The 19965-nt window shown below is 41.3% G+C and overlaps 1 protein-coding gene and 1 long non-coding RNA gene across 9 annotated transcripts in view; one reads left to right on the forward strand and one right to left on the reverse strand.

Moving 5' to 3' along the window:
• Positions 1–19965, reverse strand: part of LOC144791764 (disintegrin and metalloproteinase domain-containing protein 28-like) — a 3516669-nt gene that overhangs the window by 307050 nt on the left and 3189654 nt on the right. For all 6 annotated transcript variants that reach the window (XM_078666532.1, XM_078666533.1, XM_078666531.1 and 3 more), the window contains one exon: positions 18506–18584. In XM_078666532.1, the coding sequence (XP_078522658.1) occupies positions 18506–18584 (79 nt within the window). The remainder of the gene's footprint in view (positions 1–18505; positions 18585–19965) is intronic.
• LOC144791766 (uncharacterized) overlaps positions 1–19965 on the forward strand; it is a 373064-nt gene that overhangs the window by 66645 nt on the left and 286454 nt on the right. The window contains exons 4-5 of one of the 3 annotated variants that reach the window (XR_013602466.1): positions 9854–9952; positions 10194–11097. The exons of the other annotated variants lie outside the window; for them this stretch is intronic. This is a non-coding gene — a long non-coding RNA (uncharacterized LOC144791766). Of the gene's footprint in view, positions 1–9853; positions 9953–10193; positions 11098–19965 lie in introns of those variants that run through there. 3 annotated transcript variants of the gene reach the window in all.

Consider the following 19965-nt stretch of genomic DNA (forward strand, 5'->3'; position numbering starts at 1 on the left):
TTGCCATTTTGGTCTTGTGTTAAGTCTATATAAAGAATACTTATTATTATAAAACCAGTGTGGTGTCCATCTGTAGTGTTTTCACTGTATTACTGTATGTGTTCACAAATGCTTTACACACTGCCTCTGAGATAAGCCTACCTGCTCGTGCCAAGCTACTACAGGGTTGAGAAGGGGTTCATTTAGGAGTGTATTCCCCTTACCCTGACTAGATGCAAGGGTCCCTATATGGACAAAGGTGCAAACCATTGCCTACCAGAGACCCTCAGTTCAACACCACCTTTTTGGGGGCTTGCAGAACAGGGGGGAATCCAAACCTGTTGGCTTCCATTTTTGCTTGCCCTGTCACTCTTATATCCTGACGACGATCTAAAAAGAATACATTCGGGAGTATGTTGAACGCTGCAGACAGGTCCAATGACATTAGCCCAGCTACACCCCCGTGTCCACTGTACCTCTAATGAATGCTCATACCTCCACCAAAGCCGTTTCTGTACTGTGCTGGGCTCTGAAATCTGATTGGCTTGGATGAGAGACAGTAAAAGAGAGATAGGCCTGTAGTTAGAAGGGGCAACTGGATCTGCAGCTGGCTTTTTTATAAGTGGCAGAATCATTGCTGTTTCCAATTAATGGAGATGGAGCAAGGATTTGCACATAAGCAACTTGCTAGGATATAATCCTCTCATATAACCTCGTAATAAATTACTAATAACGTTAGTAGTACTAATTTACACAGTGGTACAAAAGCGGGTGGTGATGGACGGAGCATCTAAACCAATCAAACACTCACACCCAGTCAACAGATCTGGGTTTAATCCATCACCGTTTTTTAGCCCACTCTGCCACCCCAGTTCAGACATGGCCATATGCAAATCAGTCTGACCCTGTGCCTCATGGGAAACGTCCAGCCCGAACTGCCAAGCCATGCCTTCCCTGGACTGGAAACAAGCTTTCCGAGGACCGGTTTCTGGTATTTCAGCCGTCTTCAGCCCGGCTTGCTTGAATCCAGTGGCAAAGTGAGCAAGGGACTCACGTCTGAGCATACCCTGCCAACTTATGGCAAACAAAGTGGTACAAAAGGGGGTGGGGATGGACGGAGCATCTGAACCAATCAAACACTTACACCCAGTCAACATATCTGGGTTTAATCCATCACCGTTCTTTAGCCCACTCTGCCACCCCAGTTCAGACATGGCCATATGCAAATCAGTCTGACCCTGTGCCTCATGGGAACAGTCCAGCCCGAACTGCCAAGCCATGCCTTCCCTGGACCGGAAATAATCTTTCCGAGGACCGGTTTCTGGCATTTCAGCCGTCTTCAGCCCGGCTTGCTTGAATCCAGTGGCAAAGTGAGCAAGGGACTCACGTCTGAGCATACCCTGCCAACTTATGGCAAACAAAGGGGTACAAAAGGGGGTGGTGATGGACGAAGCATCTGAACCAATCAAACACTTACACCCAGTCAACAGATCTGGGTTTAATCCATCACCGTTCTTTATCCCACTCTGCCACCCCAGTTCAGACATGGCCATATGCAAATCAGTCTGACCCTGTGCCTCATGGGAACAGTCCAGCCCGAACTGTTAAGCCATGCCTTCCCTGGACCGGAAAAAAGCTTTCCGAGGACCGGTTTCTGTCATTTCAGCCGTCTTCAGCGAAGATCAGTTGACTGGGGGTGAGTGTTTGTATTGTCAACGCTCCATCCATCACCACCTTTGGTTGTACTAATTTACACAACCTTTTACATTTGCTAGAAAAGGCGGAAGCTTGCCTATGTGTTTTACTAACAAGTAACCCGAGTGCAACTAAAGATGGCTGCTAACGTGGGAAAATGAACTGCTAACGGGTCAACTGCATGAATCCACTGTGTAAAAAAAGTGCACTGTCTGTTTGTTCTAAGCTCGACTTAATTTAGATCTTACAAGCTATATTTGCCTTGCCTGAAATATCCTTGTGTGTTGTATATAATTGTAACGGTTTTGTTCTCTAAAGGATACAGGACTGTGTCCCACTTGATTCTTGTTCTCTATCTAAGTTATTTGATTTATTATGTTATTAAATTGTTTGTCCGGCTGGACATTCAGAATATAGCATTGATTCCCATCTATATTTATCTCATTGTTATGATTACTTGGTTAAGGACCACGGTTCGCATATATAACTGTTACCCAAGGTCCTTAATTACCTTGAGGGTTCCCTTGTGTTTTTGGAACCCGTAAATTTGTTAGGCAGAGATTTACTATGTAAGATGAACAGTACAATTTATTGTACACTGGATGGTGTGACAATTCAAATCCTGATGAAGATAGTTTGTACAAATTAATGCTAGCAAAACAAGGTACGGAGGTAGATGAAATGTATTCAATGACGACAAAGGATGACCTACCTGATGAATTCAAACTGACGGTAAACCCAAAAGTGTGGGATTTCACTGGAAAATAAGTAGGGTTGATGGCAGGTGTAGACCCACTAAAAGTGACTGTAAAAGAAGGTGTTATATTCCCAAACACAAGACAATATAAAATGAGCCCAGAAATTAAATCAGGTGTCATAGCAGAAATAGAACGAATGATTCAACAAGGCATTTTAAAAGAAATAATGAGCAGGGCTTGTAATTAACACATAATTGGCATTAAGAAACCTAACGGGAAATATTGGATAGTGTAAGACCTGAGAAAAATAAATAAAATAGTGGTGCCTTGTTGTTCTGTAGTGCCGAACCCAGCAGTAATTCTGTATCAAATACCATGGAATGCAGGATGGTTCACAGTAATTGATTTGTGTCATTCATTTTTCTCCATTACGTTACACCCAGATAGTCAGCATCTCTTTTCATTTAAATTTAAAAATCGTATCTATGTGTGGAATCGAGTTCCACAGGGGTACACAGAAATTCCTTCAATTTTTATTCAGATTTTGAAAAAGTGTCTAGAAATATTAGTGATGCCCAGAAGTTCAGTTTTGGTCCAATATATAGATGATTTATTAGTTGCCTCAAAAACACGTTTCATGCGACGTCCAGTGGCATATTATTCCACTACTTTGTATCCTGTAGCCTCTGCATTACCTGCTTTTTAAAAAAGCTGTAGCTGCTGCTTGCACAAGTCTTAAACAAAGTGAATCTATTGTGATGGGACATCCTGTGAAAGCATATGTCCCTTATTCAGTTGAAATATTTCTGACCAGAACCCAAACTCAGTATCTTCCCCAAGTCGAATGACAAAATATGAAAGAATTATTTTGGAAGCAGAAAACGAAACAGTAATCAGGTGTACAGTTCTGAATCCAGCTACCTTATTGCCTGATGTGTATGGAGAAGAAGTGAGGGATGATGTTGAACGTGACTGCTTAGATGATCCTGAATATTGTACCGAACCTCGCCCAGACGTACAGGAAGATCCCCTGAACAATTGTGAAAATGAACTATTTGTAGATGGCTCGTGCATGAGGCACGAGGAAGGATTGTTGAGTGCTGCTTATGCTGTTTGTACATTGGCTGGAATAGTCGAAGCATCCTATTTGCCTGGAGTCAAGTCTGCACAAAGAGCCAAATTGATTGCTTTAATTAAAGCATGTAAAATTGGGAAAAATTGGAGAGTAACCATTTACACTGATAGTCAGTATAGTTACGGGGTTGTGCATGACTTTCGCCAACTCTGGATTTCATGACTTCTTCAGGAACCCCTATCAAAAATGGACAATATGTGAAAGAGCTTTTAGGAGCAATACAATTGCCAAAAGAAGCAGCTGTTGTCAAATGTGCTGCACATCAGTCAGGGAATGACTACGTGACTGCGGGTAATCATTATGCTGACCGAGTTGCTCAGTATTGTGCCAAGACTAAAATGGCAGTGAACAAGAAAATTGAAAGAACAGTAATCAGATGCCAACTTATGCTTATCTCAGCCATAGAAATATGGGATGAAGTAAGACATTTACAAGATGAAGTAGAAGTAAATGAAAAGGAAGGGGGATTAAAACAGGATGTCAAAGGAGAGAAGAAGATGGTGTTTGGATTTATCCAGATGACAGGCCAGTCATGCCAGACAGTGTACTCTCACAGCTAGCAAGAATGTACCATGGAGATACCGAATTAGGCAGAGATGCTATGATCAGACTCTTTAGACAGGACTGGTTCAACCCAAAGTTTAGGACTGTTGCAGAGAGCCTTTGCCAAATGTGCTTAATTTGTCAACAGAACAACTCAGGTAGGAAGACAGTTGACAGCTGGGGAAGAATAGGAAAGGCAGAGGGACCATTTGTAAGGTTGCAGGTTGACTTCATTTAGTTACCACCATGTAGAGCAGCGTTTCCCAAACTGTGGTCCGCGGACCCCCAGGGGTCCGTGAGACATTCCCAGGAGGTCCGCAGACCTAAAGTTCCTGTCGTCGGGTTTAGTGAAAAACTAAGCGCCCATGCGTCCTCACAGCACACAAGAGCTGTGAATGTTGACCCAGGGGCGGCGCGACCACAACAATACAATCTGCTTTAGGAGCAAGCTGAAGGGTGATTGGCCTTGAGCTGTTACAGAAAGCCCCTCGATAATCCTACAACCGTTCAGAAACGAAGTGACGAGCTGGGATTCGAACCTCTGACCTCGGGATTGCCTGGAATGCATTAGTCTGCAAGCCATCAGACCTAGCTCAGTCGACTAATCATCTTTAAACAGATATAAAATGGCAGGGAACCATTTAAAAAAGATTGAGGCGCCTGCTCTCTGATTTTGCGCTATAGAAATAGCGCATGCATCACCTCCAAGAGGCTAACATTTGGGCCAGAACAAAATAAACTTCCCACAATGCAAGAATTTTATAACACCACAAAAATACGAATCACTACTAGGCCTGCTAATATCTCTAGAGTGGATGTCATTTGGAAATTGCATCGTTTGGCACAATGCAATAACATGGAATGCTGCGTGAGGCGGAGGCCTGTTTTATGCACTGTGCATAACAATCCCAGTATTGAACTCCGCGATGGCACCCAAGTGCCCCGCCATAGTAATGCATGCCAGGGGTTCTCTAAAGTGGCATGGTAAAGGCAAACGATTTCAGCGGCAATGCATGGAAAGTAAATCACTCCCACAATGGATATATTGCATCGTAAAGCTGAAAAAAAACAGCTTCTGCATTTCAACATGTCCCTAGGAAAAATTAAACAGCGCCCATGTGCCCCCAGGAGCATACCAACATTGGCCTTCACAGTCCTGAAGTCAGCTGTGGAACTCCCGGGCTCCAGGATAATCGTCCACAGTGTGCTGCTACATACAATAGACCCGAATCAGACGGGAGACTCCCGATTTTCGAAGCCAATAATGGATTTCTTTTGACTGTCTCCCTCCCGAAATTGCCTCTGCTTGAATAAAAGTCAACAATGGTAATACACTCTCCCGATTATTTCTGTGATATCTTCCATTTTCTTCTCCTAAAAATGTTGGCATGTATGCTGCTAGTCTAAATCTATCCTGTCTGGCAGCATATATACATTTACACATTACCAATAATAGGGCAGAAAAAGCCAGCTTTATGTGAATTGTTCAGATCACACACCAAGTACGTTTAGTGAGTGAATTGAAATACATATTTGGTGCGCATTAGCAGCATATGTCTATAGACAATCGTTAAAAAATAAATGTTATTCCTGTGGATCCCAGTGAAAAGTTTTGCAGAGATTTACAAACGCCAACCTCATGCGATGAAGCTCTGCCTTTTCCCTCATTTATGTCATGTTTGAGAAGCACTGACAAAGCAAACAGTAGTTAGGATTTTGGGCACCACAAGCTCCCCAAACACTCCTTTCGCTCACACACAGAACAGATAATAAATCACATAGATTTAGGCCCAGATCTCTGTACTGGGGTGAATGTCTGACATTGTTCTACATTCTGTCCATCAATTGTTCTTTTTAGATAATAAATCACAGACGGCAGTAGAGCAAGCTTCCTCCGCATGCGCATACATGCAGTGCAGGCTTCCGCCAACTGAAGTAAATCAGTTGAAAGGCACATGTGTATAGGTTAACGTTACTTGGCAGGCGGGTAAAAGTAGATGCAGCCAGGATCAGCAGTAGGATTTTCGCGCTGCTGTCGGATTGCTCACTTTCCACAAGCCCTTGGGTGAATTGTGTGCTGTGAAACTTTCATATTCAGACCTAAAATGTTGTTCTGCTGTCTGTGACTAAAGATTATGTCTAACAGGGATTTATGATAATTGGCATAGCATTGTTATATGAATTTGCAATAATTCACAATCATTCAACCTGTTTCTGTAAGGAAGGGTCACCACTCCGAGGCTCTGGAATGAGAATGTAGAGGTGCTGCTATGGCTGAGAGCAGGAGCCTTGTACCACTAAATAATGGGAAAAATCCTTTTCAACGCAACTTTTACCACGCAGTGCCTTTACGACGCAACTATTACAACGCATGTCATTACAACGCATTGCGCTGGGGGGCGCTCTAGGATAGGGAATGGATTTAATTTACTATCCAACACCTTCCCTACTATCCCCGGGGACTGGAGTTGGAATAGTAAATTAAACTATTCACTATCCAGCACCCCTTAACGCTATGCGTTGTAACAGCATACGTTGTAAAAACTGCGATGTAAAGGCATGCGTGGTAAAAGTATGCGTCGTAATGTCATACATCCCTAAATAATACACTGCTGTATGCACACATGTCCATGCCAATAGACCCAATTCAGGCTGTCTCCCTCCTGAAATTGCCTCTGCTTCAAAAGGCGTTTTTAAAAATAAATTTAAATTGTACAAATTGATTGGGGGTCCCCGGCTTCCAGTAGTGATTCAGCAGGGGTCCTCAGGAGTCAAAAGTTTGGGAACCACTGATGTAGAGGACCGAAGTACTTCCTTGTCATAGTGTGTTTGTTCTCACAGTGAGTGGAGGCATATCCAACCAGGAGAAATAACAGCATAACAGTTGCCAAATTATTGTTGAGGGAACTCATACCACATTTTGGTTTTCCAGTAACGGCGGAATCAGATAGAAGAGCTCACTTTAATAATGAAATAATTTGTTTGAACTGTGAAGCATTCAAGATTGAACAACAATTGCACTGTGTTACCGCCCATAGGCTTCTGGGGTGGTGGAACAACTGAATGGCACAATAAAATCAATATTGGCAAAGGTGTGCGCATCTACATCACAGTGTTGGCTAGATGCATTGCCTCTTGTTCTGATGGGACTCAGAAACCATCCTGACAGAAACACAGAGTTAGGTCCCCATGAAGTACTCATGGGAAGAACAATGAGATTAGCCTTCATACCTGGACACAGACTGTTAAGCATAACTGATGATCTGGTATTGGACTATTGTAGAAGATTGGCTGACCTAGTGTGTTCTGCCTCACACCAGGTTGGAGAAGACGCAGAGGCCAGGCAGCCGGATCAAGCACATGATCTAAATCCAGGAGACTGGGTGGTGGTGAAGAATCATACCAGAGAGATGTGCCTGGCACCCAGGTGGAGTACTCCAAAACAGGTTATACTGGTTACAACAACAGCAGTGAAAAGTGCAGGATACTAGATACAAGCCAGCCATACCAAAAGAGTACCAGCTCCTGATGAAGAAATCCAACAACAAGAAATCGAAGTTGAGGGTGCAGAAGGTTGTGCACCTGAAGAGACTAGAATAACAATCTCTGAAGTAGCTGATCAAGAACAACCAAGCACTAGTCAGGAGGACTGGATACCAGCAATTGACATACCTGATGTAGAAATAAGAACCAGAAGCAAAACAAAATTAGAGAAGCTAGAAACTAGTAAGGACCAGACAGGTATAGGAGATCAAGCTCAGGAAACAGAATACGAGATTGTTGAAGACCCTGGGCAGGAAACAGATAGGGATAGAAAAATACACTCAGACCGAGGTGAGCAAGTATTTTCACAAATCTGAGGAGGGACAGATAGGTGTAGAAGAACACGTTCAGGCAGCAAACAAGTCAAGTGAAATAAGACCTGAGCAGAACCAGCTAGGAATCGAGAAACACGTTCAGGGAGAAGAACAGACTAAAGAAAACACAGAACAGGAACAGGAACAGATAGACAATGCAGAACATACTCAGGAGAATGGTAGTACTTCAAGAAGTCCTGAACTTGGTCAACTAGAGAGGGATTCAGAAGACGAAGGAAATCAAATTGTGCCACAACACAATACAAATAAAAGAATACTCGAAAGTGATAAAGAAGGAAAAAGTACAGTGCAACCCAAAAGGGTTAGAAAATGTGATAATTGGCCCAGATATGTCAAAAGATTAAGGTATCATCTAAAGACAATTAATGAAGAACCTGACCAAGTGAATAAAGTCATTAGTCAATCAGGACAGACAAACGAAGGAGTCAAAGATTAAGAATATTGAGCAATAAGTTCAGAGGACCTGAATGGACTCATGTGATTCTTGAAGAACTTGAAAATTTAGACTTAAATGAAGAAAGTGATGAAGAAATAATTGCAGGTCAAATTGACGAAGGAGAGGTGAGACCTCCTTGAAAACGAACCGAGAAAACTTAAAAATTGTCTGAAATAAAGTAAAGAAAGAAGAGAGATCTTCTTAAAATGGCTGAAAATAGAGTTGCTGAAAGACCAAAACGAAATTGTTTAAATGTTGTAGAATATGTATATGTTGCATCCTATTAGTAATTATAGTATGGTTAGGTTTAACAATAGCAATACCATATTTGATGAGTATAGAAAAGAAAATATAATACAGACACAAATTGATAACTAGCTAACATAAAGGAAAATAGAGTAGAACTAGAAGCATCCGATGAGTTAGAAATACATCACACAGTAACAGATAATAACACAGATTTAAACGTTTCACAAAGTCATTGTTTGAATATGTAGATACTATGGAGATTAGTGATTGTTATGTGTGTATGAAATTACCAGCTTCAGTAGCAGAAGGTGTTACATATCACCATTTACTGCTAACATATGACATTTCATGTAGTGTATTAGCAAGTCTGTTCTATAAAACAGCAGGCACTGGGACATTTGGACTGCCCATCAGGGGCGTGCCATGATCAGTATCAGGGCTGGTACCTGCATTCCCATCATCAGTTCGCCAAATCCTCTGAAGAGAAGGCGGGAGCCTTCGAAACGCGTCAGGAATTCCACGGCGAAATGGGATTGAATCACTTTCTCTTGAGCTCCTCAGCTATTCAAGCACGCTGTGGCAAGAAAGGCGAGTTCAAGTTTCTCCCCGCGAGTGTGAACGTGTCCTTACACGTGAGCGCACATATATATAATCATATATATATTTTTTTCAACTAACTTTTTGATAACCTAATCTTTTTGTGAAATTTTCACTGTAGAGCATCAGGGTGTATGATTGAAATCGAATGATTCATGGCTAAGTGTGTTGATAGGACCTTATGATATAAGTCTTCGTACCCTAAGGGATAAATTTGTGTTTACTGCTCAACTAATACTACCTATACTTTGAATAACTATACGTCTAATAATAATGATCTGGTGCAAATGTGTTAAAAGGAGAAGAAAATATGAAGTAAATAAACAGGGAAAGAAAAGGAAATATGAGGAAATCAGCCTTGAAGAATTAAAAGGAGAATTATATTAAAAAAATGAAGAACATGAAAGAGAAAGATGATGTAGAAATTGATAAGATAGAGAAGGGAATGGTAATATGCTAAAGTTGGCATTTTATTTGTGTATGGGTAGTTGTTAATAGCATAAATGTCATCAGAGAGGGAATTGATGGAGCAAGGATTTGCACATAAGCAACTTGCTCTGATATAATCCTCTCATATAACCGTGTAATAAATTACTAATGACATTTGTAGCACTAATTTTACACAACCTTTTACATTTACTAGAAAAGGAGGAAACTTGCCTATGTGTTTTACTAACAAGTAACCCGAGTGCAACTAAAGATGGCTGCTAACGTGGGGAAATGAACTGCGCATGAGTCAACGGTATGACGTCTTAACGTTTGGAGGGAAAGCTTTGCTTCTGCGCAAATACAGCTAAAATGGCCGCTTAAGAACTCACATGCTAAGCATCTGCTCTGCTGAAACTAAATTGCGTTATATACTAAGTGCTAATGCATGGTCTTTTTAATTAAATGGTATTAGAGTAGAGATAAGTGGTATACAGTGAAATCATTTTAATTTTGTCTTTTTTACTTCTCCGCTGGTTCACATTTGGGCCTTAAAGAAAACTAAGGGCTGACACCCATGTGACACCCATCTGCATGCGCGGTAGAGACAACCCTGGAGTCATGAGCTCAAGTCTTGGAACCCGATCAAGGACACCCTTTCCACATGTCCTGGGAACCAGCTGAACATCCTGAAGACTCAATGGACAACTGTACAAACTGTATACATTGTTGATAATGCATTATGAACATGGGTGGGGAATAAAGCTTGGGAGAAACAAATTAATGGGCGTGAACATAAGACAAAGGTCTTAAGAAAAGTATTAAACTTAGCATGGTGTGATGATCATCCCCTCAGCTTGTCCAATCAGAATTAGGAATTTCATAAGGTTGAAACATTTAGGGGTGGTACATGCCATTAAGAAGGTATAATTGGAGTAGTTAGTTAGATTAGTTAGCTCAGTCGCTGCCAGAACGCTGAAAGATAGAGATACTGTCCGATTGCTGATCGAAATACCTAAAGAAGCAGACTTAGAATTTTCAAACAAATAAAATTACAAAGAAGATAGCGGAAAAATCGAGGAGGTAATGGAATCAGAAAGAAGAGCGTGGAAGAATTGAGGAGGAAAATAGAACCAGAAAGAGGTGAGACGCAGACGTCGAATCCGGAAGAGGCTACCTGACCTGTCCTATTCCTGTCCTGAACCTGTAACCAGATTTTTTCTAAGGGGCCCGCAACTCTTGGCCAGAGCGGTCTGATCTTGCACCATCCTAGGTAAATATATATATCTACTTATTGTGTCAATGTGCTTTTTCTCTCTATCCTCTCTTCCTGAGGTACTTGTCATTGAAATTATAGTTTAATTTAGATAAATCGAATCTTACCTCTTCGGAATGATGCAGTTAACACTGTAATTTGTCTTTGATTCTCATGGTAAAATCCAGATAAACCTTTAAAACTTATCTGAGTCTGTGGTTATTTAATGAACAGAATAGGTATACGCTTCATTGTCATAATTTCCAAATATAATCAACTAAAATAGATCCATTTGTAAAGAAAGGGCTTCGTATTAAATAGGCTCAAGACTGAGAAGCAATGGATATATATAATTAGCCCTAAAATTGATCCCCAGCGGGGTTTCATTGACCAGATAAAGAGTGAGTGTGGTTTATGGGCCCGAAAGGAGTATTTAGTGAATATTGTCCGCAGGTTAGTGTCCCGCTGTATCACTGGGAACAATAGCTGTTCTTAAAGAGGTATTGAGAATCTCATTGACCACTGGATTAATGATATCTGCCCTGGCAACTACACGTTAAGGGTGGCATAGGTCATTCGGGGAGCCTTACTTTATAGTTTTGAGGGCCATAGGAGAATACTCTGGAGAAATAACTTCAAAGGAGCTCAGCTTTATAATACTTTCAGAAAACTCCTTGCTAGGAGTTGTAGGTCCTGCCTCTACAGCCAGTGTTCTTCCTACTCCTAGGCAAGCCTGACTACTTGATATCTTCAATGAAAAAAACTTGCCAGCTTTTCACACCATTCGACCCAGGCATCTTGGGAGTTTGTGCAGGCTGATGGAGTCATAAAGCTTTTAACTATCGCGAGGCTCTCTTTAGAAGTGTTACCTGCCTTTCCAATTTGCTCCTCATAATAGATTTGCTTAGCTTTAGTTATGGCCACATAGTATTCCTTTTGTTCTTTTTTAAAGGACACTTTGTCTACTGAATTATATTCCCTCCTCCATTTAGGTTCTGGTGCCTAACAATGCTTTTTTCCATTTTGAGGGAGTTGAAAACCATGGTTTGGAAGGTGTGCCCTGAAAGCTCTAAACTGGAGGATAGGAGCCAACTCCTCTAGCATTTCTAATCCAATTATTGCATTTTAATATATCATCCTCCATTGTGTCTAAGAGCACCGGAATGTTATGATTTAAGACTTTCGTAAATTCAACAGGATCTCGCTTGTCAAAGGCTTTCACCTTATAGATTTGCCCACTTAGTATCTGAGCCAGTTTTATTTGGAGCTGCCAAAAAAACATAATGAGAGAATGGTCAGACCAAATCAAAGGTGTGGCTCTTCCATTTGTAAAGCCACATTAGAACAAACTTGGTCCACTATGTGCCTCTGTTGATGAGTTGGTTTCACCACATAGTAGTTCAGGCTGATCCGATTCACAATCTTTTTATATTCCATGGCCTCACTGTCATTTCATTTATCTAGGTGTAAGTTAAAATCACCTAAACACTAAAAATGTGAGTATCTTATGGCAAGGTGTGTAATGGCATTGTCCACTGATTTTAAAAAGGATCCGACCAGACCCAGTGTAATAATTTACTAATGAATTAAGACACTTCAGTACTCAAGCATTATACTTTCTAATACAAAAATACAATAAAAATAAAAGTAGACAAGAAATCGCCATCATGCGTAAAAAAACAAGAGACAACAAAGCACCTTAAGAATAACTTGGACTCCTCCTAGGCCATGCAATTAAAATATCAGGGGGTCCAGGTAGAGTGCTTTGTGCAAGAAATTGCTAGTTAGTTAAAGTGTATTTTTAACTTGAGAACAGCACTAAAAGGTAATATGATAGCAATGGATTGCTAACAGTTGAGGCACTCGCACATTATGTTGTATAATAGAAGGCAGTGTAACTTTCAAAACCTAATACATATACCAAGATACTGGGTCAAAAATAACAATAATGTCCACTCTTAAACATAAGTGAATGACAGCATTGGAATGCCTGATGCCATACTCTTTAAAAGAGGACAAATAAATCTCCTTGACAAAGAAAAAGAGCATAGCGGGATAAAGAGAGTAAGAGGCTGATCGCCGCATTGGAAGTAGGGGAAGGTGGAATCGCCACAATAGATCGACCAGTTCTGTATAAAAGACTTTTCAGGGAGGCATCCTAGCCAGAAGTTTACAGACAAAACTCTCTTTGTCGGTGTAAATATATGATCAATATAGTTCTCTAAATCAAATGTGGGTTTGATTCCCGCAGGGTAAGCAACAATTTTCCATGGTGCTGCTGATCAGAAATCCCCAACCAATAGTTCTCTTTTGCTCCATCAAAAGTTGAGGGATCCATGGTCTCCAGATTGGTCCAATATTCATAGCAACTAGTGTAATTGAGGGTATTTGGAATATTATTGAGCCATAGTAACTTGTAAGAAAGGGCTGCTATCCCAAAGTTTGCAGATTGGTTTGAGGCAGATTGATGAACATGGTTTGGGCCAAATTCGGTGTCAAAACAAGAGTAGTTTTAGAGAAGAAATGCCTTCGATGTTGTGAAAGGTCAACTCCTGTCTAAGTGCTGCCATTGGTCCCAGTGCCAAGTTGTAACAAGCGGCATAAAAATTGGTTTTAAACTTTCTGCAGGCCTGCTGCCTTACTGGACCCCTACATCTCAGCTCCATTTAAGCCTGCAGTACGCTCTTTGGCTTGGTACGTTCATAGCGCTGGCTTGATTGCTCTTCTCCCAACACTACTGCTGAAAAGGAGGATAGCATTTGACTGTCGGAGCATGCTCATTTTTTTTTCCACTGTTTGCACCAGGTTACATTATCGTTGAGCCTTATTACTAGGTAATCATATGAATCGAACTGTTCAAGTGTTTGGTGGTATACTTTGAAGGAATTCTGCATATGTTTAGGAAAAGTGTTCACTGTTTAAAATTTTGATTTTGAGTTTCTTCTTGGAAGACTATAATTTAAAATCTTTGAGGAGTTTGGGCATGGAAAGTTCAGTGCAGGCCAATCAAATGTTGGTAGTGGTATACAGCAAGATTGGTGTTTTATCCCCCCTCCCCCTGATCGCGAAGACATCCAGATTTATAGCTAGCAGTTGATTGCCCATGTCATTGATGAACAAGTTATATAATAAAAGTGTGAGAAAGCACCCTTGCCTGACACCCAGTGCAATGTCAAAGCTTGGTGCGCAATTTCCCTTGGGGACAAATCTCACCACTACTCTGGTGAAGCAGCCCCTATATAGTGCAAAAGCATTACATTTATATGTAATCAGTCTAGGTCCTCCTAGCTGCTCAGCCTGAGTGATGGTAACGGAATGTTGGTGTGACTGTGATGAATGGAATGCCTGGTGCCTGTGTGGATGAGTGGTTACAGTTGGAGATGGGCTGAGCAGCTAGGCAGGCTGCTCCTGGTCGGCTGGTACGTGACTGATACCTAACTAGAGATGGCTGGACAGAGATTGGTACAACCCTGAACTGGAACCAATAAAGAAGCCTTGAAATATACAACATGGTTTCCAGTGTCTCTATGTGCAGGGTACAACAAAAAGCTTATTATTAACACCATGTTCCTCCAGGAAGTGCCAAAGTGTTGCCCTGTCCACAGAATCAAAATCTGTTCTAAGATCGATAAATATTTAGAAAAGATCTCAATTTTTTTATAAGGGTGTATTTCAAACAGAGTACAAAGTAGCTACTTGGTCGATTGTGCCTTGCTACTTATGAATGCCTGCTTAAAACGGAGAGAACATATTTTATTCCTTGACTCACGTCTCTAATCGAGTTAGAAGTGTTTGGCATAGATTTTCATGCATTAGTCAAAAAAGAGATTAGGCGATAATTCCCTGTATAGTTCTGGGACTCTTTTTAATGCAGAGGAACAATGACTGGGGCCTTCCAAGAAGCTGGTACTCCCCCATACTCCAAGATTGCTTTGTAGGCTGCAGTTCGGATTGGGACCCAGGTGGTTAGATTGGTGCGGTAGGTGTCAGATGACATTATATCAGGTCCACGTGCTTTCAAACATATTTGGCTCAGAATGGCAATGCAGACTTTGCTTTCCACAAATTCTAAACTTGTGACGTCAGACGTGACCACAGGTGGCATTACAGCATAAATCAGTGCAGGATCTTTGGCAACATGTGAAGGTCAGGTCCCCTCTTCCTTTGGCTGGCTAGTGCTACACCATGATGGATTATGTACGTTAGCAAAATGATCAATCCAGGCCAGTGCCATAATGCTGGAATCAAGATTTCTCAGGGTTCATTCACAGCCTCACCTAATTAAGTTCCCAAACACTTTTGTGTTGCTTCCTAGAATTACCGTCATAAGTTTTGACCAGGCTTTACATGCTAGTTCCCTTTTTTTTCAAACATCCACTTATATTCCTTCCTCAGCAACAAAAAGCGTGATTCACACAATGCATACTTCTTTCTTGAGCTGATGCTACAATGGACTTTAATTTAAGGCACTCTTCGTCAAACCAAGTGATGCATATACTGCCTTTGAGATCAAGCTGGCGATGCAAAGATGGTCCATTAACTAACACTAGCTTCGACATGGTTCTCAAGAAGGTAGCCAGTTTAAATGGAACAGTTGGATCAATTTGGTCTTACTGCAGTAAAAAGTAATTGTGTTCTTTCCTCCAATGATTAATCATTGTGTTGACTTAATGAGAGCAACCGACCTGCCAGATGATGGATTTCCTACTTCGCTCCATGATTAAGTTAATTTAGCTGTAGATTTTGGCCACTTCTGGCCTCATGCTGGGCTCCAATCGCAGATTTCAAATAAGGGATAATGGTCACTTTCTAGCTACCTTGTAATGGTCATGTCAGTGCTGATTTACCAGGATTCTATATCCACAAACATGAACTCAAACAAGCAGTCTTGATTGCTTGCTCTGAACATACATTGACAAGGACTGTCTGATGTAGTGCACCAATTAAGGGTGCCATAGTTCGGTCCTATTTAGGAAGTCACATAAAATCTTTCTGCACTTGGAAGATCTTGTTTTGAGGATGTCCAAATGGGAAAAACCCCATATAGACTCTATCTATCCCTTCTTGGCTGACCCGAAACCTCATTTTACTACTATGATCTCCCAAACAACCCCTTCTAAATTCTTCCCTCATGGAACCCTTCTTTGACTCATCCCAAACTTCATTTTATAACTATGATCTCCCTAATCCCTTTCTAGAGACTCTTCCCTCCTCTGTCTCTCCTGTAACTCATCCCAAACCTCATCTTACTACCATTATCTCCCAAATAACACTTTTTAGACTCTTTCCTCTTCTATCTCTCCATTATCCTATTCAATCCAACTAACAGACTCACATGTACTCAAATTAACTGATATTTCTTTTTACTTATCAACTACTAATCCTTTTGTGTTCCGGAATAGCGTGCTATTCACCAAAAAGCAATTTGTGCTTTGCTGGGGGTAGTATACTCTATGTAAATACAATTACAATCTCCACATTCGTCCTCAATAGGTCCATTCCAGTGTTGAAGTCTCCATAAACAACTAGGGTGCGACATCTCATGCTTGTACTGCAAGGGAATTTTGTGTAAACAAGCTCATTCTTTAAGTTAGTGTTATACAGCACCAGATTGTTAATGATAGCAAGGCAGTTTTTTGATAGCACCAGGGGGCAATAGATGTTGATAATATCAAGTGTACACACTGCAATGGCAATCCTTACATGCAGGATGTTTGAATTAACTTTGTGATATTCGTATCTGTTAGTACAGTTATTTGAGAAAACCCAGATTGCTAGGCCACTCTTCAGACTTACTTTGGCTTCTAGAGTTATACGTAGGGGTAAATAAAATGACTTCTCTGTGTGTTAGGGGAACTGTCTCTACTGTATCTAAGTGAGGAAGTTGACTATCATGCAAACTGAAATTTAACTAATCGAATCCATGACGAGTACTAAGCTGCTGCGAGTTTTGAATCATGCCCTCCTGTATTTTTGGCCATATGTCATTGGATTGCCAGTGCCAACAGCCTCACCTAAGGATAAGATCAAAGCCTTCTCCCATGCCTCCACGCTGCACTAGTCAAAATGGGCAGCTAACCAGAGAGGCCCTGTGCCTAATAGCCTGGGCTTCTATCCTGCTGTGTGCGCTTTGTGCCCTGGCCATGCACAACAGACAGAGGAGTTATCCAGAGCCATATACATGAAGTGGGACACACCTGTCACATTTTGTGCAATTCATCAAGTGCTGCACAAATTAAAAGGCACAGTGAGCTTAAAAAAGGCATTGTTTGAAACAGAGGAATCATTATTTAAATCATTAAACAAATTATTCCACTATACTGTTTGGTTGCCTGTGACAGAAAATAGAAAATAAAATTGCTTAGTTATGTTTAAGAATGTATGTAGGAAAGTAGATCTGCTTTGATCGTTATCCCCACTTTTCACTTGGTGTCAGTATGTTTTTGGCCAAGTCTGACTGGGATTCTGCCAATCAGGACCCGTGTCACTGTCTTTTCTCCCTAAATTGACCATGGTAGGTAGTTTTGTATATCCTGCTGTTGCGAAGCATCTATATTTAGATATCTATAGAAGTATTTTATGACGTCTAAGATCCACGGAGTCTCTGGGGGTGGTAGGTAGGGCTGCAGGAGTTAGGGGCTTTATTGTGAGTTGCTTTGTGGCAATCCTAAATTATGGAACTCCCTTCCCCTCTCACTTAGGTCCAACCCTATCCTTTCATCCTTTCGTAAAGAGCTAAAAACACATGTTTTCAGAAATTATCTCCCCACCTGGATCTCTCCCCTCCTCCCTCAGAGCTCTGCTACCTTACTTAGCTCTTGGACGACCTTGGGCAGCAGCCGCGCTTTACAAAACTCCTTCATTTCATTTCATTTCCTTGGGATTTTAACTGAACTGGATTCTACCCAAGATGAAGAGCCAGTGGGGCCTTGAAGCATAAAAGTGATATGTTTGAATTTGCTAGGGGAGCGAAGCAATCTAGCAGCAGAGCGCAGTACTGCTTTGAGTGGGGTGAAGGATGATTGGTGGGCACCTACTCGTACGGCATTTCCAAAAGGTAGCCATAAGCCCTCATTATGAATTACCCAGAGTAATTTCTAAAATGTCCCTGCCCCAATATTACTTTTAACTAAATGAAATTAATTTTAGGGGAATAAAGTAATTTTGGGGGAATACAGTGAAGGAGTTTGGCTTACCACCATGGGCCTTTCCCCAGAATGAATTCAAACTTGAGACATAGTCAAGTTGTATTTGGCGAAACCTCCAGGTTGAATAACAATTATCCGTGGCTTTCCGATTAGCTTATAATTCCGATGGACTCAGTTACTGCAATTAATGGACATGGTTACTGAAATTATTAGGCCCCAGAATGAACATGACACTTCTAAGGACGGCCTTAGTTAAACCATTATATTCTGTAACAGCAACACTGTTTATTTACATTGTTTAGAAATAGCAGAAGTTCTGTATGAAGCCTCACAGGTTATCATCATTATTATTACAAGTTACGCAAAAACAAATGGTTTCATGAATTTCCCCTCAAACAATATCGTGGACATAAGAGTTAAATGGCGCAGTACAAAGTCATGACATTTTGAATTGGTTTGTACTCACCTTTTGCTGGAATGCGTATGTCACAGTTGGGTGGACGCCAGCCTTCCTCGCAATGACACTGCAATTCATGGTCGCACACCTAATAAAAAAACGCGCAAATTAGTTTTTAAGCATTTTACAAATCCCCAAACACTCTGTTCCATAACCAAAGATTTGTCTTGCTATTCTTGCATTCTAGTTGTAGCTATGTAGCACTTCATAGCCCTGACGCGGCGCAGAATAGCCCTAACGGATGGGTAGCAAGCAGCACCATGGAGCAGTGCATAGTTCTGAGAGTGTTTGTAGGGTGGCCCATGTGGGAAGCGTTTTGACAGTGTGCCTGCTCCTATCTTGTCGAAAGTCATTGTGCTTAGGCATGTAATAGAAAAAAGATGTTAGTTCCCGGGGAGATGAGAAGAACCGGCAGGAGTGAGATGAAATGCAGACCACTGTGATGATATCAGGTCTTTCACTGCTTATGCTGATTGTAGACAATAAAGTTATGAGATAATCCAATCTCTGCATTTCTCTTGGAAACAGATTAAAGTGAATCTGCAGGCATGGGCTGAATAAAGCCAATTATATTGATGATGTCGAGAGGTCCTCCAGTACCAACTATGAGTAACCAGCTAAAGGCACAGGACAGCATTAGCTATATTTAGTGGCCTTTTAGGGACTACTCCTTAATGGTGAAGGAGTGATATACCGAAGTACACTTGATTATATGTGGCCAGAGTAAATTTCGCAAGAGTCCCCTCTGGAACAAGGTTAGAAGGACACATTCTTCTTCACTTGTTGCAAGCAGACTGGATAAATGACCTAGGGCCAGATGTAGGAGCCCTAATGCCGGTCGGAAACAGCCTATTTCGGCCGTTTCCGACCGGTATTAGGGTTTTCAGATGTAGGGGCATGTTATTTTAAGAATCGGTAATTTTACCGGTTCGGTAAATATACCGATTCAGTAAAATACCGAATCAGTATATTTACCGAATCGGTCAATCCATATGTAGCTGACACTCCTAAGAGTGCCACAGGCCCTTAAGAGTCGGTATTTTACCACACAATTCTATTGTGTGGTAAAATACAGAATTCAGGTGTGCATGCACATCTGTGCATGCACACCTGCGCCATGTGACACACAGACATTCCCTTAGGGCATGTATGTGTGCCACATGTCACACAAGCCTGTACTTGGGGTGCTAGAGGGTGTCAAAGTGACACCCCCTGCACCCTTGCAGGGATTCGGTAAATACCGGATCGGTATTGTCCATTGATTCCTATGGGCTTCAAGGCCCATAGGAATCAATGGGCAATACCGATTCGGTATTTACCAAATCGGTAAATACCGAATCTTATAGATTCGGTATTCCTGAATTCAGAATTACCTAAATCTGCCCCCTTCCCATTTACAGACTCTTAAATACCGAATCGGTAAAATTCGGTATTTAAGAGTCTGTAAATGAGAATTACCTACATCTAGG

Source organism: Lissotriton helveticus, chromosome 11 (genome assembly GCF_964261635.1).
Source record: "Lissotriton helveticus chromosome 11, aLisHel1.1, whole genome shotgun sequence".
In the NCBI taxonomy this organism is placed as follows: domain Eukaryota; kingdom Metazoa; phylum Chordata; class Amphibia; order Caudata; family Salamandridae; genus Lissotriton; species Lissotriton helveticus.